The sequence below is a fragment of the Vipera ursinii genome (genome assembly GCF_947247035.1).
Source record: "Vipera ursinii genome assembly, chromosome: 5".
NCBI classification, from domain to species: domain Eukaryota; kingdom Metazoa; phylum Chordata; class Lepidosauria; order Squamata; family Viperidae; genus Vipera; species Vipera ursinii.
The window spans coordinates 54233203-54257325 of NC_139518.1; the positions used below are offsets into that span (position 1 = coordinate 54233203).

General features: G+C 38.5%; 1 protein-coding gene across 3 annotated transcripts in view; it reads right to left on the reverse strand.

Moving 5' to 3' along the window:
• The window catches only part of ABLIM1 (actin binding LIM protein 1), a 210153-nt gene extending 188297 nt beyond the window's left edge, over positions 1-21856 (reverse strand). For 2 of the 3 annotated variants that reach the window (XM_083364404.1, XM_083364406.1), the window contains exon 1: positions 18287-21856. In XM_083364404.1, the coding sequence (XP_083220530.1) occupies positions 18287-18299 (13 nt within the window). In that variant the 5' untranslated portion in view covers positions 18300-21856. Of the gene's footprint in view, positions 1-17937; positions 18016-18286 lie in introns of those variants that run through there. The other variant, XM_083364405.1, reaches the window with a different exon arrangement.
• Between the last annotated feature and the right edge of the window lie 2267 nt (positions 21857-24123).

The window sequence follows — 24123 nt, forward strand, 5'->3', positions numbered from 1 at the left end:
CATATTTATGAATATAAATTTCATACCTGTAGGAGCCAATATTGTTATGAATTCAGATAGCAGAAAACATTACTCCATTTAAATCAAAAATAGAAACATAAGCTGGCTTTAACACAAACAAAGCACCCACTTCTAGCTTCAGATGTACTACAGTATATATATTATTGGATGCCAATCTGTGCTACCCTAAATAGAAGGAATAGCTCTCAGGCTGCATTGTCTGCTTTTCCAACTAAAGATAACGTCTTTGGATATCAGTACCAATTTGAAACACTGTGCAAAAATTTCCAAGCTCAGTAACATGATTACTGTCAAGAAGCACTAGAGGATTTCCTCCCTTCACCAAGAAGGAATAACTTGCTAGTGTTTTAAGTATATAGTACAATATCTGGAAAGCAAGGACATTCTCGGAAGTGTAAGAATTATAAAAGAGATACCAAACCTGTGGTTTGGACGATCTTTTTAATGTAATAATCCAAAGAACTAGGCATGATCATTCAAATTACTATATAATCAAGGGAAGGAAAAAATAAATAGGATCATCTTTAAAACAAAGGGTTTACTTACTAAAAAAAATATGGTAAAACACACCAAAGCAGTCCACCATACTACAAAGATAATTATATTTTTTGCTTTCTACACCATTTATTTCATCACAGCATAAATCCGATTTGTGGCACTGACTGCAGAGATGAAAGAAGAGTCATCCTTTTCTATCTGTTGCATAAAGCACTATGTGCAAACCTGGAAGCAGATAAGAATTTCCATGGCAATCACTAAACTGAACTATAAGTAATAGGAAAGCTACCATAACTAAATAAGCTGTCAGCAAGCTCTATTTTATCCTCCTGTCCATCTGTCTCCCAGTCTGAGCTGGCAAAGATAGTCTCAGATTTGCATTAGGTGATGTCACTGTTTTTATTTTGGGGAAATATATGAAAAAAGCATAAAAACGTACCACTCACATTAATTATGGCAGCCTGTTTAAATCTGGCCTTGGTTTAAGGATTTCCATTAGCAACAAAAGAATTTTTCCCAGACTCGCACAGGGATATAACTAGCACATAAATCTATTTGAAAGAGTGCAATTGACACTCAGAATATTCAGGTCTCCATGGAGACTGCATATAAAATACAGTGATCAGTTCACAAAGTATTGCTGATTTCCTTTGTTTTTCATAGACTGTGGCAACTGCTAATAGCTTTAGTTAGCATTACTTTAGTAAGTCGCCGGATTTGGGATATTTTGTGTATGTAATTACCATCTAGTTTCCACTCTACTATAAATTAATTGTGTGGAAGAGGTGGGGCTGGGAGGAAAGGAAGAAAAAAAAAGCTTCCTTCTTTAGGTGAAATGTATGCTGGTAGATTAATAAAAACTTAATTTGTCATAAACCTGTATCTTTGCTCCTCAAGATAGTAGATTCAAGAAATAGTTTAAAATTTAATCGCTGTGGCACGGTCAATTCCAAACTCTAGGCCAATTTATTTGGAAGATTCTATAATGCATGACAGAAGTCCTCTGAATTTTACTAAAACCTAAGGAACTTCATCTGGACCAAAGTTTAAGATGCAGGTAGTCCTTGTTGAGCAACCACAATTGGGACCAGCAGCTCTTGTCACTGAACAAAAAATAACATGAATGTGATGGAGTTATGACCTCACTTCCACTTTGTTGTTAAATAAATCACTGCACTTGTTAAGCGAAACATCATGTGACCAGACTTATAATTTTATCTCCACGTTCTCCATTAACTCTCCTTATCACAACCCAGTTGCAAAACACATTAATAATGATCGACCCTGGGATGCTGCAAGAATTAGTAACAAAGCTTTTTTTTACACTGCTGTAACTATGAGTGATTGCTAAATGGGCAGTTACTAAGCAAGGTCTATCCATACTGACAGGAACATACCCCGCAGTCATGTAACTGCATTTCAAGCATATTCAAAACACACGATCCTTCATATTGATATATGAAATATAATACTTCATATTCAAGAAATAAGATCCTTACATACACACACACACACACACCCATCCTATCAGAACTGATCCTTCCATCCTTCCCACCATCCTGCCAGAACCAATGAAGCTTCTTGGATGAGAAGCAAAATGTCTTCTGCCTTAAGGGAAAAAAACAGTCCAGCTGCCTTTTGAAAAAGCACGTTTGAAACAACTATGACCAGGATGAATGAGAATCTCCACAGACATGCATTCCTAGCAGGGTCACCAAAAGATGAAGAACATCCTTTTGTCCTGATACCTGTCCTAACAGGTATAGAAACTACCCTTAAAATTGACAATGACCAAATAATGAATAACCTCTGCCTTTTAAGATCAGCTATCAACAATAAAAAAGTCAGCCATCAAGAAATATGCTGCAAAATAGTATTTAATAATGTAGCAATGAAGTCCTTTGAAAAGATATTCAGGTTTTCTGAGAATTCTATACCTGCTAAGATTAGAATTCATGCAGGTAGCCTTCTCCTTGTGACTGTCAATGTAAGTGAAGGTTGAACATTGAAAAAAACATGATAAAAAGAATATTAATACTTTTGAATTCTGATACCAGAAATGATTCCATGGGTAGCCAGGAAAAAAATGAATCATAGAACAAATCAATCCAGAGTTCTTACTTGAGATAAAAATGACCAGCCTCTATATATGTTGGGAAACATTACCTGAAAACCTGGCTCCCTTGAGTTGTTCATAATGCTTGGAAAGTAGAAGGAAAGAAAGGGATGTCAGCTAAATAGATATACTCACAACAAATGAATGTCCCACTGAGAGACTTAAAGGCCAGATTGCAGACAAATCATCTTAGAGAAGGAGTGTCAAACTGGCGGCCCACAGGCCAGATGCATCACGCGCAGGCCATGCCCACGTTAGGTCCGCAAAAGAAAAAAAAATGTCACGATACATCACGATGCATCACATGACACAATCGGGTTTGACATCCGTGTCTTAGAGAAAGTCTATATGACTACTAAGAGTCCTAACTGAGAAGAGGCATATAAGGAAGAGGAATCAACAGACCAACCTAAAATGGTCTATTTTCCTTCCATTGTAACTAACCAGCAATTTAAGCAGCCATTTTGTAAGACAGTCCAGAATGTGCTGTCAAATTTATAATAAATGACAGTTCTCAAAAGTTGCCCACCCCTGCCATATTGTTCCACTATATCTCAGTTGACACATAATCCTGGATTGATTTCAAGTAAAATATTGAATGGGATGCATCCAGAACATATATTTGATGCCCCTACCAGCAACCTATATAAGTATAGCAAATCAGATTCTAGATTTCACGTGAATTAACCTTATCACTACTTAAAGCAAATGCACATCTTTGAAAGAATAATAGGAAACAGATTTTTATCCATTATATTTCATTATATATTCAGTATATGTATTTAATCTCCTTGTGAGATTAAAAGTATTTTAGGGCATGAGCTGGCAAGTTGATTCCTTAATTGCACAAAAATATACACTAAGTATTCCCCTGTCCACATAAAGGTAAAGGTTCCCCCGCACATGCGTGCTAGTCGTTTCCAACTCTAGGGGCCGGTGCTCATCTCCGTTTCAAAGCCAAAGAGCCAGCGCTTGTCCGAGGACGTCTCCGTGGTCATGTGGCCGGCATGACTAAACGCCAAAGGCGCACGGAACACTGTTACCTTCCCACCGTAGTGGTCCCTATTTTTCTACTTGCATTTTTATGTGCTTTCGAACTGCTAGGTTGGCAGAAGCTGGGACGAGTAACAGGCGCTCACTCTGTTACGCAGCACTCGGGATTCGACCCGCCAAACTGCCGACCTTCTGATCGACAAGCTCAGCGTCCTAACCCACTGAGCCACCGTGTCCCTTGCTGTCCACATACATCCTGGGGAAAAAGCTTGCTAAAAATTTAGTTTCAGAAATGCTTATTTGGACATTAAAAGAAGAATATTTATTTCCCCCCTTTTTAAAGATTACTTTTAGCAGCTGTAATTTTGTACAATGAGACTTTCATACCAGAGAGAATATGCCTATTTGCACTTTTAGAGGTCAGTGCTTACAGATGTAGCTATTTTATTGTCTGCCGCAGGAAAAACAAGGAACCCTGGCTAGCCGTATAAATCATGCCACCAAACATTAACAATAGCAATCAATAGTTAACCAGGCAAAAGAACATTCCAACAGCTTCTCTGAAAAGGCAGAACGCTGTAGAAAAGAAGCCCAGCAACAAAGAGAGTTTGGCTGCCAGGATGCTGACTTCATGTACTCTGGAGTCTGCACATGATTGTTCGGCCATTATATTTACTCACTAACAACAAGGTTTATTCATATAGATTTCAAAGCAGGCATTTACTTCTATAGTGCAGTCTTTAAAACCACTTGATTAACACTTGCAAAAATGTACCCATCAAGGCTTCAGCATATTTCAATAGTCTCTTGTCTGTGCCATTTAATGAAGCCAGAGGGGTCATTCTCAAGGCCTCGCTGTCAGTGTCTATTTTGTATTGATTTAAAGACAGAATCAACTCTCCCTTCATTCTTCTCTGGAATTCAGAACACTTCACATCTGCTAAACTACAAGAAAGCATATTCGACTAGTAAAATGAAAGCAATACTGTATATTCTATTTAGAATCACTTATATTTGAATTAGCAGTTATTTCCATTTAAGCATTTTATCCTTAATATTGCTTCAGAAAGACATCTTAATTTATAAAGCAGAAATTAATAACCTGAACTTGATATCCCCATGCAGCCTTCTGCTTAATTCTATTACTTCTTGGCCTAATTTCAACCCATCTCTTGTTTCAGAACTATGTTAATCACCATTAATTTCATGTATTCTACTTTTGAGGAAGGAGGATGATATCAGAAAGAGAAAGATGAATTTTCGGAAAAAGGATGGTACCGCTCACTATTAGCTTGGGTACCACATGATTTGCTTCAAAACTCTTCATTATATAAGTTCCTAATCCCCCCCAAAAAATAATAGAACTGTGCAGTGCTTTCTTTGTAAGAATATACATACATACATACATACATACATACATACATACATGTGTGTGTGTGTGTGTGTGTGTGTAGATTTTCACAGGTACAGGTATGTAGGTCTTGGCGTATTTGGGTCTTTTCCCGTGTAAGATTGAGGGTGTTTTGGCGACGTTTCGACAAGGCCCCACTCGTCATCTTCAGGCTGGTGTCTTCAGCTTCATGCTGCACGAAGCCGAAGACACCAGCCTGAAGATGACGAGTGGGACCTTGCTAAAATGTCGCCAAGACACCCTCAATCTTACACGGGAAAAGACCCAAATACGCCAAGACCTACATATACATACATACATACATACATATATATATTCAGTTCTTAGCAGGACCGGTGTTTGGGAAGTAATTAGTAATTTCTTTTTCATTTTTAAATTTGGGGCCACACTTTTACACTAAAAATTTAAAAAGGATTTTCAATTCGCCAACAATTTTTTAAAATAAAGAAATTATTTACCTTTTGCACATAGTCAATCACTGTACACACATCCACACGTCAGTTGTGTAACAAAACATAACGTCACCGCCTGCAGTAAGTACTTAGCGCGTGACCACACTACCAATCACAAGCCTAGCAGTGCCACAAGCCGAGCAGCACCATTGCAACCAGCGCGAAGTACGCATGCATAGGACTCAACACACAAGCAGTCTTGCATGCACCGTTTAAACTATTTTGCTGCCAACCTGCTAAGCTTGACAGGGTGATTCAAAGCCATGTGGACCAAACATCAAATTTTCAAAAGTTACTTTTAAAACTTGCAAAATCCGTCAAAAAGAGGTGCTGGAACTCTGTTCTCTATTCTATGTTCTATGCCAAAAAAAAGCACTAGATCTGTGTAATGTGGCCCACTATGGGGAAAAAAGGTCTTCCCATACTTGATACTATTAAATAAGGTAATCTGTTTTGTCTTATGCTGTCAAGAACCATTAAGCTCCTACCTTCCTCATCAGTTTAAGTACTGAAAATTAATTTCTTCTGTAGCAATGCCAGGTCGTATCACTTTTATGAGCCAGGCAGAAAAATATTTTATACTTTAACTTTTGGGGATTTTTATTAAGGAAAATCTATTACAATTTTTGATAAGAAATAGTAAATATATTCTACCAATCATAGGTACCCAAGCCAATAGTGAGTGGTACCATCCTTTTTCTCTATGAAAATTCATCTTTTTCTTTTTGATACAGATACAAAACAGTTATGCTGCAGTTTCACATCTTTGACTTGGAAAAAAAATAGGAAAAAAATCACCTTTGCAATTGAAAGTTAACGAAGGTTTTATATTTATGGTAACTAATTGCCTACTGGGTCCACTCACAGCCTTTCTCAATGTTGTGACCCTATAGTTGGACTAAAACGCTCGTAATCTGCAGTCATAATCACAAAATTAAATGGATTATATGATGTTGCAGTGTATTATTATATGGAAATTATACGGTGAAAGGCCACATGAAATTAAGTTAAAGGGGAAGTATGGACAGTGTTTTCTTGCTCAGTCTTTTAACCTGTTTTATTTATCTCATTGTGGAAATTGAATATAAGACAAAACAGGTTGTAGTTCTCATTCACTTTCTGGTGTAACCTATAATACATTGCTGAAAATCACATGTGAATGAGATCATAACATCTTAACCAACCACAATAAATAAAAAATTCCAGAAGTAGACATTTAAAAGTAACATCCGTTATGAAAGTGAGCATAAATATTTAGAATCTGCTGGGTATTTTAAATATTTTAATAAATATTTACTTGATTTTATTGTGTATGTTTTTGATCAAATTGTATTTTTATTGTATTTTATTACAAATCACCCAGACAGTTAACATTCCTTAACATTTTTAGTAAAATAAGATCATTCATTGTTTTTGTGGTCATTAGCAGGATGAGAATGGAGCATGCATATCTTTGCTACCTTCTATGCGCTCAGCCTGCCATCTGCTCTTCAGAGCCAGCCAGAACTAGGCAAGTAAATCACACATAGATTTTAAAGAAAAAAATAGGGTAAAAGCAATTCCAATAATAATAGAACCAGATTAATTCTTTTCTAGGAGTCATTTTTAATGTAATCTGGAATCAGCTCACTGATTGCGTGTTATTTGGTAAAGATTTAAGGAGTAACTGAATATTTACATTGACCCAGGATTATTTTGCTCACAATTAGCATAATCCACAGGGGAAGAACCTCCTGGTGTGTATTTCTGATCTCTCCTAAACTACAGTGTACTCCATGATATTTGTTAGCAGGATTATCCTGAGCATAAATCAAAGATAGCTTGCTGGGAACCAGCATCCTTACACTGTATCCAACTTCACAAATCCCCCTGACATTGCCACATGAATATGATCATTTGTTGACAAATGACAAAATGCAGCAAGGACTTTGTATCACAATTTTCTTCAAGTTGAGCAAGCACCAGATCAAAACTGAAACATACTGGCAGCCAAGTGAAACATTCTCATTCTATCTTGAAAAGAGAAACTTCTCTCTCACTCCAGATCCAAACACTAACCCTGATGATTGCAAATGAAAACAAAGGTATGAACCTTTTTGTCTAATGCTTGTTTTTCTCAGTGACACAATGAAATAAATAATATTTATTTCATAAAAAAGCATAGAAAAAGAACATTATGGACACAGAAGTTTTTTTTGGGGGGGTGTTCCTCCCTTCTCTCCAACAAAGGCAGCTGCTTCTTCCTTTGATTCAGGCCAGATAATTAATTACACTGAAAAAGAAATAGAACAGCAGCTATGGCTGCCAGGACTTGATAATTAACAGGGGAGCTAAATGTGAATTACTGCCCTTTGCAGTTCTAAACTGAATGGCTGGGCAACTTTACCAACATGTCTTTTCTATGTCAAAGAGTTCTCATGTCTAGACATTCGACATGTGCACCTGGGACTCGGAGTGTCCCAGTTGATAAAAATACACCCTAAAATCATTTATGAGCCTGTGACAAAACTAAAGAACAACATTAAGCCATATTTCAGATTACCAATTTTTATCTTTTTAGAAACATTTTTCTATGTGCCAACAATGCATGTAATATGAAAGTGATACACAAAATGTTTATTTTAATAAGTTGTTTGTAGAATGAAATTCAAACACGTGTGTTTTGATACATACTGATTGGACAGAATGGGTTTATTACTGATACAAGTCAATATTGAACTAAATAACTCATTCCTGGGATATATTTCTACAGCAAACTTTGATATTTGAATCCTATGTACTAGACAAAATCAAAAATATACTCTGTCGCAAAGAGAATGTGTTCATTGGGTAATGGCCAGATGACATTCCTAGTCAACTGGGCCAAGTATTTTTGCAATTCAGCTAAAACACTTTTATAACCAATGTACCACAAATACCATGAGACAAAAGAGGAATTGTGTGATCATACAAAAGTGACTGTCCTCAATTTTTCCAGGAAACAGTTACATTATTTTAGACCCAAATGCTTTTATTTGTCACTATTCAAGGCAACTAACCCACCTATAAATCAGGATTTTTATTTATGAATGTATTTGCTATTATTAACAATTGTAAACAATTTTGATGATAACCATTCATTATTAACCAATAATCCTATTTACCTGGATTTTTTTTTGTTATTTTGCTACTCAAATGGTATCTTTTCACAGTAGATAGCTTCTAACTTTTAGAATCAACTATAAATAGGTAAAGGAACAAGCAACCAAGTAGAATGGGTACAATTGGTATACAAGATGGATCTATGCAAATGCATCAACAGGAACTGACCATGGGGGGAAGGAGAACCACCACATTTTCCCAGTGAGCCCAATGGGTAACATGTGCAGTGCAGAAAATAGATATAACAAACAAAATGGAGGCTGCACCCCTTTTCCTCCTTGTCCTTTGGACATAACTAAGGTCAAACCCAGCTCCTCTCTATGTCATCCTATGAGACAAATTGATCTTCTCTGCCCCAGACAAAGCCTCTGCCACCCTATCTGAAACAAAGAACAGTAGTTTTGTTCACTACTTCACAGTGCTGCCATATGGCAACTTATCAAGGTAACTGCAACATAATGTAATAAGGTGAGAAACTTTTCCTTCCTCAGTCAGGGACACTAGCCTGATTACTTCCATATTCCATATTAACAATGGACTTTCCCAGTTCTGCTCCCACTCTTAAAACAGTTTTGCCTAGAAATAATCCTACGACATGGGATGAAGATCTCATTAGCTTCCCCAAAACTGAACAGAAAATCAGATTACTAACTTTCTCACCTTATAGCTCCCAAGTACTATATTTTTTTGTGTGTTTCCACTTTCTTGCAAAAAAAGGCACCCAATGATCTTTGCAATAGACATGTTCTTTTTCCTCAAACTTGTGCTCTGTATTTCTGAATTTTCCATGACACCATGATGATATTGAAGCTCAAGAAGGTCCAATAAAGAAGCATTACCTCCATCCCAGACCTGCCATCGGTCATCAATGTGCCATCCTGAATCATTAAGAAAGTGTGATCAGTGCTATTTCAGTACTTTGCCATGTCTGAAATCTGACTTAAAGGGCTTCAAAAGCTTTAGGATAACTATTTCTGAAAAATCTTCATCAGAAAGGAAAATATGGAGATAGACTGGAAATAATCCAATGCCATAAGTCTAGCGATAGCTTCCTGAATTAATTGTTCTCAGCATTTGACATAAAACAGCAGAATTTCTTAGTGGAAGATAGTCATCTTCAATGTGATTCCACTATGCCCTTTTGAAAAAAATGATAATGTAATTTTTTAAATTCTTTTCAAAGCGGACACCAGAATATCCGTATATGTTCAACATTCAACCATCAGCAAGAAAACACATATGCCGGCAAACCAATACATATGCCAGCAAACCTTGTCAATGAACATGTTTAAAATCCAATTACTAATTACATTCCTAGTCAACTGGGCCAAGTATTTTTGCCATACTTTTTCATCCTTTTTATATATTTTTATTAAATTTTGTTATGAGATAAAACACAAATAAAAACAAAAAATCAGAAGAGACAAAGAGAATGGAAGTACAAAGAAAAAAGGAGTGATTTCCAACTTTTTTCAGTACAATAATTTTTTTAAAAATACATCTGAACCCTTTGCTTTATATTTCTATTTCAAGCCATTTCTACAATAAGTCAATTTAGTTATAAAAAAATCTAAAATCAAAGTTTATTTTTTTCAGTCTCCAGCTCAAAGTCAGAAGTACTTTCCAAGTAGAAACAAAACTATATAGATTCTTCTTTAATTGGAACAGTTAATTTTTTTTTTCTTGTACGTCTTTAGCATCCATTTTCAATTGTGGGAATTAAGGAAGAGCCATATTTTCTAAGGTTTATGTGGAAGCATAAAAAGCAGCTTAAGTAAATAATATTGCAAGCACAATAGCTTGGATCCTAGATCTCTAGTAGTTTTCTATTCAATGAATCTTTACCTTTTCTTTTCAACTAAAGGTTGGATTCCCCATCCAAACATCATTTCTGAGAATTACTTTAGGAGGTTTTTGTGAACAATACTGATATATAGGAGCTAAAACAGCAAAGAAGAACAGTGGTTTTGTAGGCTTCCACAGCATGCTAGAACATAAATTAATAATACATGCTAGCTTAATATAATGAACTAAACTGAAATGTGGCTAACTAGTTTGTGGTTTAGAGGGTCTTACAAACATAGCCTAGAATTTTAAATTTCACACCAACTCCTTCCACTTATTCTCTCCTTTCTGTTAGTAGAACATGACAAAAAGAAGAATGTTCTAAAGATAACTATCAAAAAATGTTCACACCATTAAGGCTCTATAAATAGGAAACAAAGCCATGTGCACTACAGCTGGGTGACAAAAATTATGCAATGGATCATGAATCATATCTTACTGCTGAAAACAAATCACAAATTATAGTTATAACATAAGCGGAAGATGGATGGATATGCAATTCAGCCAGCTGGAGAGACTCGTAGACAAAAGGACTTATTAGAAAGATCCATCCTTTGATCAGCACATCCTGATAAAAGATAAGAAAAGCTAGTATAGTACAAATAAAAAACCCCATGATTATAATGATAGTTTTATGGTATTTTTATAGTATAAAGAAGACCATATTGTATAAGCTGATATTGTTACTGAATTGCATTACTCCTCTCCAGCAAGTTATATTTTTATGAAATCAGAAATGATACAGATCTCAATATACAGACCTCAATATCAGTATCAGGATTAAGGATCAAAGTCATAATAACAGAAAAAGTTTAGATGTACTTATATGATGTATTAAATTTATCTTACAGGAAGACTTCCCCTCTCCCCCCAAGTAATTGGTTTTTAAAATGGGATGTTTAGACTCACTGAACAAATTATCATGGAAAGAAGTGATTATTTTCTATCTTCTGTTTTCAAAAAGACCATCCTAAATTTAGTATATTTTCTGTACAGATAATTCACGCATGCATGCCTGCCAACAACTGAAACTAGATTTTTAGAGTCTTGGGTCTATTCCAATAAGTAATGACTTCCCATGATGCTTCTGTTGTTGTTCTGTATGATTCTGTATGTTGTTCATGTGTGCAAGTATAGCACAGGGGGAAAAAAGGAAAGAACTCTCAGTTTGGGATGTAGAAAACTAAAATGGTCCCATCGTGTTTATATTTACTCCTCTAGTTGATGAATAGGAGTTCAGAAGTAAGAGATTCCCATTGTTATAGTTTTATTGTGCCTCCCTAGTACATTTGAGGTCAAAACATTGAAAACTTTGCTTGATAGAATTAATTTCAAAAACTTTGCATTGCAGACTCAAATGTCTAAAATAAATTTCCCACGGCTAAGTTCCTTTCTTTTAAATTGCCACTCTTCGTGCTAATTGCTATTTATTGGCTATTCAACCTTTGAGGGGCCAATTGGTACACTGTTTAAATTTATTTTTTTAAAGTGGCAGGCATGGCAGTATAATAGATTCAGCAGTGGTGCTAGTGTGAAACTTTTATTTTTCCCACCTGCCCATAATTTTGTTTTGAAATAAAATAGATTCATCTATGCAGCACAAAAATAGAAGCAAAGTGATCCCTAACCAATGGTTCTTTACCATTTTCTTGAACATATCCAGCACTAGAAAGTTCATCTTCCCCCCTCATATTTGGCTTCACTGTTAAATAACTTCCTGTAATTTAAGTCTTTTATTCCATATCCTGCATTCTCAAATTACAGACAACAGGGCCTAATTCTCTGTTAGCAACTTTCAGAAATGTGAAAACATATTCATACCATTAGCGTGTGAATGCACAAAAGTTAAACATCACACACACAAAAATGGCCAACAGCTGTCTTTATGCATAGGCAACATCATAAGCAGGTAACCACATGATTAGTTGCAGCAGCAAGATCATGTTGGCTTGTGTTACTTGTTGTGCTATTGTCTCTATTGTTTGTGAAGCATTTGGATTAGATCAGATTCAGATAACTTCCCTCCATTTAAGGAACATATGCGAGGCTTTACACCTGCCCAAGCTGATGCCAGTGGCAGTCATACAATTCTGTATAAAATTTCCTGGGAGTGACACACACTGAAGTCCAAGAGACTTATTTTCTGTAACCATGCATAGAAGTGAACTGCTAATTGTTTAGCCACAAGCTAAGCTTATTTTATCTTTTTAAAGTCATACAGAAGCATGGGCATTCAAAATAGCTTAAAGCTCATTGTACAGATAGACAATGACAGGAAACTAGCAGCTCACAATCATTCTGGTACTCATTTATGCTGACCTATTTGTAATTTTTTCCCCAGGAATTCCAATTAGCTTGTAACCAAAACAAGAGAGATTTTAAAAATAAAATAAAAGATGCAGCTCAAGATAAATGGTTAAGTTGCTTTTGTTAAGACCAGCACTTCACAGATTTTTTTCTCATAAAGCCACACTTTAACATAGTCTTCACGTTGTGAATCTAATTCATGGTAAAATGTTAAAAAGCAATCGCATAATAAAATTAATCTAAGTAATTTAACAAACACATTCAGCAACAATGCTAATCCAGACTATGATTTTATTCTTAATAGTCTCGCATTAATCACATTATTTTACTACGGTAAGTGTCCATATGTCAGTACCTTCCATTTGTTAATATTTCCATTCGTTTCCATCATTTTTTCAGCATTTGAATTTCCATGCTTCCCCCCAAAACTGTTAAAAATGGAATAACCAACCGGCTAAAAGCTATGGAAACTGGTTAATATTTTTAAAGAATACCAAGTTTGGGGAGCCTAATCAATCATAGGACATTGGTCGTTCTCAATCTCCATAAACTCTGCTTTTTTTTGTAAAACTGACAAATATACTGTATAACCATCAAAATACATTAACAAAAGCATTGATATACAGGTAGAACCTGATTTTAATTCTGCGACTCAAACATGGAAAGTTCTATCCATACAAGTAACACAACTATTGTGGGAATATGCAAAGTTCTTTTCTCCTTGGCCATCATTCTGATATTATTACAGTATCTTATACTTAAAAACCTATTTTTAAAAACTAACCATTACCCTGATAACAGCTAAAGGACACAGAATAATTAGTTGCTTAGGTGTTACATTTTAGATGACAAACTTCTCTGTCTTTCAAGTACTTAATACTTTGAAAAAATTGTCAAGTAACTGCACTTTGAGGATCCCCCTCCTCCTCCTGCTCTTCCTTCTCTTTCTCTTTTACCGCTTCAGGTATCAAGGGAGATAGAAAGTTCTGCCTCTTGCTCTTCTGGCAATCTCAACCATCGTTAGCTGATGTTATTGTAGTGTATCTTTCATGTTGTCTTTCCATTTAAGGAACTGTGAATTATCAAATATAATTCCATTCCATAATTAATAAAAATATTCCACAGGCATATAGGCATGTTGTTAACCCCTCACTGAGAGACATCAGCTAAGCTTCCAGGCTTGCCTGGAGTATAAGCCCATGGTCACCATAAGATCCTCAATTATCACAGACAGGAGACTAACACACACTAAAACAACAGATTGTCTTTAGTCAACAAGAAAGTAAATTTCCCTTTTAATGCATACTATAGTTTAATTCCAGAACTTATTTTCCGCATCCTAAGCTTCTTGGCCATGAAACTGTGAGATTAGTTGACATAGATCAGAGGTCAGCAACCTGAAACAGTGAAAGAGCCACTCAGAACCGGTTCCCTCACAAAAGGAAAAACTGGGAGCCGCAAAAAATGTGTGCGCATGTGTGTACACGCGTGCATGCACAGAACAGGGTTTGACTGAAGAGTGGAGCCAAGGCGAGATATGCACCTACCCTGCATATTTGAATTGATTGGTTGAACTTTTTTAGTCCCACTTTTTTTTGGGGGGACTGCACATGGCAGAGGACTGGGAGCCGCAGGAGACGGCTGAAAGAGCTGCATGTGGCTCCGGAGCCGCGGGTTGCAGACCTGTGACATAGATGATAGGTGAACAACTATACTTGCAAAGCCTTCCTGGATATCTGGTGGAACAATTGTAAAAATGTGATCAATACTTACATCCGTAAGTCCAGAGACTCCCCAATTGAAACTATGTATGTAAATCCATAGATTGGGCTACAAATCTAAGCCACTGGGATAGGAAAATAAGAACACATTTGTGGATGGCATTTTGCTGGGAATCCTGTTAAGCCCTGCCAACTCATTTTCTTGTTTAGATATACTTATAGGCAGCTTAAATCAACTTCCTGTTGTGCACTTTTCTTCTTTCTCTGAAAACCTCAAGGGAGTTGATTGACTTACAGTACTACTTATTATTTAAATGTAATATTATTCAGTCTTGATCAATATTTATGCTCACTTGGCCAGAAGGGGCAATGTAACACAGTTAAGCTTATTATAAGATGTATTTTGCACAAGTTACAGATAAATCATTACTCAGTTTGTAGCCAGGTGATATACCAACTGCAACCATCACATTACAGTATTGTTCATTTTCACAAACTTCCTGGCTAGTTGTCACATCCTTGACTATCTAAAATAAAAAATGTAATTCTGTAAAATAAAAAGTGGTGATCTAATTAAGGTCATAACCATTATGGACAAATCTCTTCCCATACTATTTCTGTCTCCCATTTCCATATACCAGTAAGGGTTGGGAGCCATATAGTAGCTGCATTATTTAGTCTTCTACAACCGTCTGCTGATTGAGACACCATTTTATAGAATTTACCTGTATTTAATCCAGATACCTGGGTTGGGACAACATGCCAATCCAGGTTAGCTAAGCAAACCAAGAAACTGTAATTTAAAACGTACAAAACAAGTTTTCCAATAACAAATATGTCGATATTTAGTTTTCTGCAGAGTCTGTAGATTGCTGGAGCTTATTAAAATTACCATTTGACTCCATCGAAGATTGCACCCCAAATAGTTCTGATGTCATCTACAGGCAACTAAGAGGATTTTAATAAAGTTTGATTACTTCTACCAAGAGGGGTCCTGAGCATTCTGGTCTATAACCAATCCCTGAGATGTCACATAGTTTTTGTTCTATGTTTGCAGAAACCTCAGTCTGGTGATTCTGGTTACGTGCATATAATTAGAGAATGTAAATATATCTTGGCACAAAAATTGACCCCTTTATTTATTTTTTAACTGAAATAGCTTTAATAAAAGCAATTTCCATAATAGTCATCTGTATTTATGCACCTTGTTGGGAATAATTGGGGCCACTGAATACATACATCACTCATACATAATCTGAATCTGGAATTGGCAGCCAAAGACCACAGAAGATGGATATTCAATAGTATTTTTCCTGTTTTTCCTGGTTGTTATATCCCAGGGCTAGGCAACCTTGGTTCTTTTATGACTCGTGGACTTCAACTCCCAGAATTCTGGAGCCAGCCATGCTGGTTCAGGAACTCTGGGAGTTGAAGTCCACAAGTCATAAATGCCGAGGTTGCCTACCCATTATATCCTATTGTTTCTCTTTTTGAAGGAATGTTGTTGTCAAAGCAAGAAGCAGCATGATCATCAGAAGGATGCATTAGCAAATGTCCCACAGGCTACCATTCTTGTTCAATAACATAATCAGTTAGGCCCGACTAGCAAAATAATATTCATATAAACCTGTCTTGAATTTTACAGTCGGCTTCCCAAAGTCTTCTTGACAGATTTCTCCCAAACTGCTCAATATGCACTCTTTGGAGCTGCGGTTAGCCCTTGCTTTTCAAAAATATTTCCAGATAATACTTTATATTTGGCTTTCTAAACTCTTTATATTTAAAGCTACCAAAGCCATTGCCTTAAATCTGTCAAGTTACTACATCCTAATGTGATGCTTTATGTTATAATCGTAGTATTTTAAAGTTATTCGGTATTTTGAATATTTTTTAAAACCTTAATTCACAAGGATATCAAAGCTTGTCTTAAAAGATTTCAGTCTACTGCTATATGTCTAAATTATACAAAAAATGTTGATTTGCATGTTTGCTCTCCAGTATGTTGGACAGCTGGGAAGCATAATATATGATATCTAATGTTTTTCTTAGCTTATTTCTTGCAAAAATGCAAAAACATTGAAAGTAGACCAGGAGTACTCACCTCTCTAGTAATAAGATTTGCTTCAATTTTCTCTATTTTACAATAACTTTACAGTATGGTTTCTGCAATGGTCTTGCAATTCTAGAGCTAGCTAGCAATAGATGTTGGAAATGAAAAGTGGCACAAGGTTTTCCATTCAAGGATTAAACAGATATCTCTGCAGAAAGATGAAGGTGAAGAGATCTTGGAGTTGCTGATGTGCAAGTTTTATAAATCAGAGGAATTCCCTGAGCATCCCACCCATCCTCAAAATAAATTAACTAAATGTGCTTTCAAATTTCAGCTGAATCAGTACTGTGACATCACAAAATTTAGAGGAAGCTACCAACATTAAGGAGCCTAGTCAGAATATGCAAAGTTCCTCCCATGTCTCCACCTTTTCTTTTTCCAGTACCAAGCATAGCCACACCCATGAATTTGCAGACAAATCAGTATTTGCAGATTCCTATAGGAGTTTTGTTCTGGTCACATTCCATTTTGTTCAATTATTATTGAAAGAACAATTACAGTGCAAGTGAAATAAAGCAAATGCACACAGTGGAAATCAGAGAAACATGTCTTTGGTGCTGTTATTTCTTTACAAGTGCATGTACATAAAAGGTCTTACATAAAGTGTACACAATGCATCTATAAAATATCAAATGCACTGATTTCTCTGAAATATTTTTTTTACTGTCCTCAAAACAAAGCACATAAGACAGATCTTATGTCCCAGTTCCAAAGAAGAATTTTATATCTGGGCTTCTTTCCATTATGATCCTATGCATCTATATTCAAAAGGATTTCTGACTGGGTGCAAGAAAAGTGTGCAATGGATTGCTGTTGAAAAATATACTAATATTGTAATATTTTTATATCCAGATAATAAAAGTTGTTTGTAGACTTTAACATCAATATTATATGCACTTCCATGAATAAGACCCTTAGAGAAAAATACCTAACACTTCATTAAAACAAGTATCTACAAGGCTGAATGACTAAAATCACTGTACCAGCTACTTCACCTAGCTCAGAAAGCAGAACATACTACTATTGTTCTGGTATTTTTCTTCACTTCCTATCAATGCAAAATTCTACCTGCCAAATTCTTCACAAAAAAGATTTTTTTTTCTTGAAAGGAAAGACAGCCTGGTAAAGCTCCCAAGTGATTGTGATTATTTATTTCCTTTCTCTGTTCTCCCTCCCTCTTACCCAAAGAGATTCATTGCAGCTTTAAATATCTTGGTGCATTAATCCCCAGTTTTACCATCAACACTGTAAAACACTGGTCCCCAAAAGGGTGGGGTGGAAGCAAAATCTCACCCCACCCCTACGAAGGTAGGTTCACTGACCAGGCCAGGCTTCCTCGCACTCACAAAAGAGAACTGTGGTGTAACGCCAACGGCCACTAAAGGATCTCCCAAGCGCAGCTCTCCTTCCCCTCCCTCCCTGCCTCCCTCGCAAGATCAAGCAAATGCCCGACGAGGCAGAGCGAAGTTCTGATGCACGGCAGGTGCCTATTGCAGGGGAAGGAGGCGGCGGGGGGGGGGGCGAGAGAGGGAGAAAAGCGGTAACACGAATGCAACTACCGGCCGAGGGAGGAAGAGGCGAAAGAGGCGGCGAGTTGGCCTTATCTCGAAGCCTTCGCTGGCTGAAAAGGGGTCGACCCAACCTCCTGTCCCGACCCAGATGCTCACTCACCTCTGGCGGACATGGCTCAGACGGACCAAGAGAGAGGAGGAGGAGGAGGAGGAGGCGGCGGCGAGCGCAAGAAGCGAAGCCCCCCCGACGTTAACCGGGCGCAGCCGAGCAGCATCTCCCCATGTGCCGCCGGGACTGCGAGCGAGAGGGCGGTACCTGTCTGCGTCTCAAAGGGAGCGAGGGAGCGCCGCGGAGCAGCACGAGAGCCGACCGCCGCAGCCACTGCGAGCAGCGAGCGGCTGGGCCTGGGCGGGGCCATTTGCCGCTTCGCCAGGCGCTGCAGCGCCAGTCGGGTCTGGCTAAAAAAAACAAGCGCCTTTCCCGGCCCACCAATTCGTGGCCGGGGCGGCCTGCGGAAGAGCGGGGTGGGGGTGGGGGTGGGCGATTTGCCTCTTCGCTCCTTGACGCAATAACATTCCGGGATGAATTCTGGCTTAGCCGCCGGATAAAGAAGCCAAGTCTGTTTTTCTGAGGGCAACTCGGGACATACATGCCGTTTGCAACGAGCTAGCAACAGGTACTACCGTCATCCAGGATATTTTTAAAAGGGGAGGGGGGCGCCTCCAGGTGCCCACAATGAAGGAACCTCAGCCAGTATAAACTGATGGAAACTGTATTTGAAATGATCGGTATTTTGATCAGCAATTTTGCATTTAAAGCAGTTAAATCGGTTAAAATATATTTAAAATATATTCTAAATGTACAGTTTTCCCCACGCAAATATAGTATTGTTTTCAATGGGCAAAGAATAATGGAGGGGAAAAACTGACTTCGAGGTAAGATGAATGAGAAAAAGGGGGAATGTTCAGATAATTATTCTTCATTTTGGGCCTTTCAGAGCCTTTAAAAATTCCTGTTGCTTCCTCTCTGCAATGAACGTTTTATATTTTGTGATGTTGTGTGTGACTTCAGATATGTGGTGATTCATCAGCTGAAGCACAACCATATTATGGTTACAAAACCAGTGAGTGTTGATGACGCCTCCTGGTATGGGAAAAAAGAGAAATGACCTCAAACATGGCTGATAAGCTGTTTTTTTCAAGATGGAGATAACAATGTGCATCTTAGTCAACTATTTTACACAGCTCATTCTCTTGGCACAAATGGCAAGACTTTAATCCTGGAAGAGTTTCCAAATGGATTTTTTTTCAGTGTGCTGGATAAATTGATGGCCAGAATACTATCATAAAGTTAATAGATGTTTGAAAGCCAGTTGGAATTAATTTAGTGTGGGGCAGTTGCTAGGATATTAAGACCTGGGCTACCAAGATCCAGGTCCTTTAAGCCAGTGTTTTTCAACCTTTTTTGGGCAAAGGCACACTTGTTTCATGAAAAAAATCACGAGGCACTCCACCATTAGAAAATGTCAAAAAAATTAACTCTGTGCCTATATTGACTATATATAAAGTAATTCTCTTGAATAGGAATCAAATAAACACAAAGAAAGTATTTTATAATTACTTTTCAATTTTTCCCACGGCACACCAGGCAACATCTCGCGGCACACTAGTATGCCGCGGAACAGTGGTTGAAAAACACTGCTTTAAGCCATTGGTGATCTTAGAGCCAATCACTTTCACTCAACATAGCCAATTTCACAGATGGATGCTATTCCCATAAGTGAAGGCAGAAATACTAGGTATGGCATCTTGAATTGATGGAGAAGTGGGATATACATCCAACAAATGTTGCAATTAACAATTCATATTTTATTGTCTATTACATTAATCAAAGCCTAATCAAGCTGCTTGGTACATTTTACATATACATACATAAAAAGAGCCATGATGGCACAGTGTTTAGAATGCATTATTGCAAGCTAATTTTGCCAATTGCCAGCAGTTCAATTCTCAAGGTTGATTTAGCCTTCCATCCTTCTGAGGTCAGTAAAATGAGGACCCATATTATTAGGGGCAATATGCTGACTCTGTAAACCGCTTAGAGGCCTGTAAAGCACAATGGAGCTGTATATAAGTCTAAGTGTTATTGCTATATGTATGTATGCTGCTTGACTTCTTCAGCGGCCATTTGCTGTCACTTATAGCTGGACACTATGTGGCGTATTGTGTCGTTGCCACTACTCATGGCAGGATGCTACATGGTGCTTCATACTGTTGCCACCGCTCACAGGAAGAAGCTGCATGGTGCTTCGGGCTGTTTCCGCTGCTTGTGGCAGGACACCACACAGTGCTTTGCACTGTTGCTGCTGCTTACGGCAAGAAGCCGCGCAGCTCTTTGGGCCATTGCTGTCGCTTGTGGCAGGAGGCAACGCAGCGTCCTGCTGTTGCATACTGACATTATGAGGACAATCTCCCGGCCCGAGAACAACCAGGGAATCTCTAACGCGGCAGCCGTTGACAGATGACAGCTGTCAAAAGGCTGCAGAAAGAAACCGCGCACGCGCACAGGCCGGCAGCAACCACTGACAATGACAGCTGTCAAAAGGCTGTGCAGGCGCAAGAACCGGCCCGGCTGACAGCCGTGAGCTGTCAGAATGCCGGCTCCCTAAACGCCTCCCCTTAGCCGGTAAGCCAGCCAGCTGACGGATTCCCCTGCCAAGCCGCGCAAGCGCAATCGCCCGGGAGCTGTCAAAGCTACCGGCAGGCTTTTGGTCGCCGCCCTTGAGGCGGGAGAATACGGTTTCCTGATTTGTTGTAACAGTTGACAGTTCACTATAAAAGGAAGGGTTTCTCCGCTTGTCAGCTGTTCGGAGCTGAAGCGAATAAAGCGTTTGGAACCCAGCCTGCCGTCTCTTTCTGATCATTGTCCGAGCTAATTCACCTGCCGCGAGCAACGGCAACAATGTGAAGCGCCATGCGGCGTCCTGCCGTGAGCAGCGGAAACGGCCTATCCTTCTACCTGCAATGATAATAGGTACATCATATATACAATCAAAAACTTCACAGCAACAAAAGTAGTATGTTATCTATGGCACACTATGTATATGTCATAATGATTAAATCAATGTTTCTGAGGGCCCCATTCAGTCTGCCTAGATGTGCACCTAAGTCTTTAATGAGTCTAGGAACTACCAGTATCCTGATTTCATTAAAACCCTGAATTGGACTCTAGGATACATTCTCAAATTAATATCTGAAGAATCCTTTAGTGGTGTTGACTTTGCAAGCTTTGGCTTTTTTTTACTCATGGCTATAGATTAAAATCCAAATATTCAATATCTTACTTTCAGCTCTTCTGGAAAGAAAATTCAGCAGCATATATATTCTCAAAGGCACTCCAGGGGGATCTAAAAAGTCACAATGATCATTACAGCTGCATGATCAGCCTGTGTGCTGCCACCACGTGGTTGTTTGGGGAAACTATAATATGCTATCTTGACCTGGTCAGCCAAGCCCCTCCTTCTCTATGACATATTTCCTCCTCTTGATCATGTGCCTTACACCCCTCCCCTTTCTGGGATGGACTTCCTCCTTCTTGCTCCCTGGGGACTCTCCTCCTCCATAACCGGCAGACACACGTGCTCCTCCATGACCAGCAGACACACGTGCAGACAATGTGAGTCGATACTGTCTTTTGGAAATATCGTGCGTTATCATCTAATTCACCCCATCTGCTGTAATCTACACTGCATGCAAATAAAGGTATTTCTGGATGATAAAAAGATACTTTTATGAGTTCTGCTATCTGGAAAGAATTGTTAATAGTGATAACATCTGCTTATACAGACCAGCACAGGGGTCTTAACAAAGGGATCAATCACAATACAGCAGTTTGATCCAGAATAGTCAAAAGACAGTTTGAACTCCTTGCCTGCCTGCAATAAAAAAGGAGATGATTTAATTTGTCATTCTCCAGCTGATTCTGCAAGAGACAGAGTCGTGCTTCTAGGATCTGTGCTTCTGTGAACTGTTGTCTCTTCCTGTCTTCCTGAGACCAGCCAAAAGACCTGTTAAAATCTTACTGCCTCTTTGTCATTGAATTTATAGCCAGTGTCTTAAAGTAATGTGGAGAGACTTTGAAATGCAAATGAATTTCTGCTCAGATATACTTTGAATGTTTACAAATGTTCCTAATTGCAAAGAGAGACTGTTTGTAAACTTCAAGCCTTTTTGAAATCAAATGCAGGATAAAAATTTCCCTGTCTGTCTTCTCCAAAATGCCATTCACCCAAATTTGACTGGGAAGATCAGAGATATCCTGTGTTGCAAACACAATTTGTGTTCAGAGCTGAATTTTACTCAAAAGGGAAGAAAAGTTTGTCAGTTTGCTAAACTCCCTTTGTTTAACAGACTTCTGAGAGCAGCCATAAAGGGGCCATAAAACAATTAGTTGCCTTGGTAACCAAACCCCTGGTTTACTGCTGAGTGAAAGAGACCCCTACCCTTGGAATGCAGGAAGTAAACAGCAAACTTGGATTTATGTTAGAGCAGGCAGTGACCTCTGGTGGCCAAGCTGAAACATTTATACTGTCTGCAAATTTAAACTGCATGTGAAGCTGTATAGACAGAGAAAGATAATGATTCACACTTATGACAAGCCATGAAAGCATCTTTATATGAAAAAAACAAGTGATTTAGCTAACAATCCTAAAATATATCTTTTGAATCTCCAGAGGGAAGATTATTCAGCAAGCCTACAGTTAAGTTACCTGCAACTGAAGGCCTAAAGCAAAGCAATCCTACCCAGTCCCACTAGCTCTAAACAAAGGAACAAGGAGCAAATTAACCTTCGTTAATGGCACAGTTTAAAGCCTATGGTTGACACTCTTAACACGGACAGGCAGTTCCTTAAGAGTTCCAGACCGGCTTACAACTTGTGGTCCTAAGAAGAAACAATCTGGCTGACCTTGTGTCCAAGTGAAGGCTAGGGGCAATAACAGGCTTGTATTTGCTCATGCAGCACAGCGCACTCCCCAGGGGCTGATCTGCAAATAACAGGCTTGCTTCCAAACAGCAACCTCTAGTGGTCAAAGGGTAAACTTCGTTGAAGTACCCACTTACGCAAGCAGCACCCCGGTGGCTGCTCAGCAAATATAAGGCTTGTCCCCAGGCACATGTAGAGTGCCCCCTAGTGGCTAAAGGGTGAACTTTCCTAAAGTCTCTAACCACACAGAAGGCGTCACCTGGTGGTCAAAGAGTACAGTTCACCGAATTAGTTAAAAATACCTAGGAAGTTTCTGTATCTATCCTAGCCATGGCGGAGTGTCCCATTGATTCAGAAGAGCTGGTTCGACCAGACAACCCTGATTTGTACAAAGATCCTGCTGTAAAACCTAAGCGTACAATAAAACCAACCCAGAAAATCAGGGAAAATTATGAGACAACTAGAAATGAACTTTCCAGTAATCTGTCAGAACTATGGGACAGAACTGCATACTGCATGTCAGTTTTGGAGAGCCTTAATGATAATCCTGCTGAATTAAGAGGCCCTATAGGTCATCTATCTGCAGCATATGAAAGTTACCAGCGGCTGTCTGCAAAACACACAGGTTTTTTGAATGACTCTAATGTAGATGATTCCTCAGCAGAACTAACCAACATTGATGAACTAAACCAGCAAAGAGATCTCCTAGTGCAAGATGCAAAGAATAAGGCAGAAATCCGTATTGCTGAACTGCAGGAGACCAGATCTCATAGATCCACATCAACTAAAGTCACAGTACATTCTGCTAGATCCTCTCGCTCCAGGTCTTCAACGATACATGACAAGCTAGTGGAGGCCCGTGCGCTTGCAGAAGAAAAGAAAGTGCAAGTTTCCTTTGCCAGGAAGGAAGCTGAAATAGAAGCCCAAAGCAAAGCCCGCCAAGCAGATGTGGAAGCTGAGAACAAAGCCCGCCAAGCAGAGGTGGAAGCTGAGAACAAAGCCCGCCAAGCAGA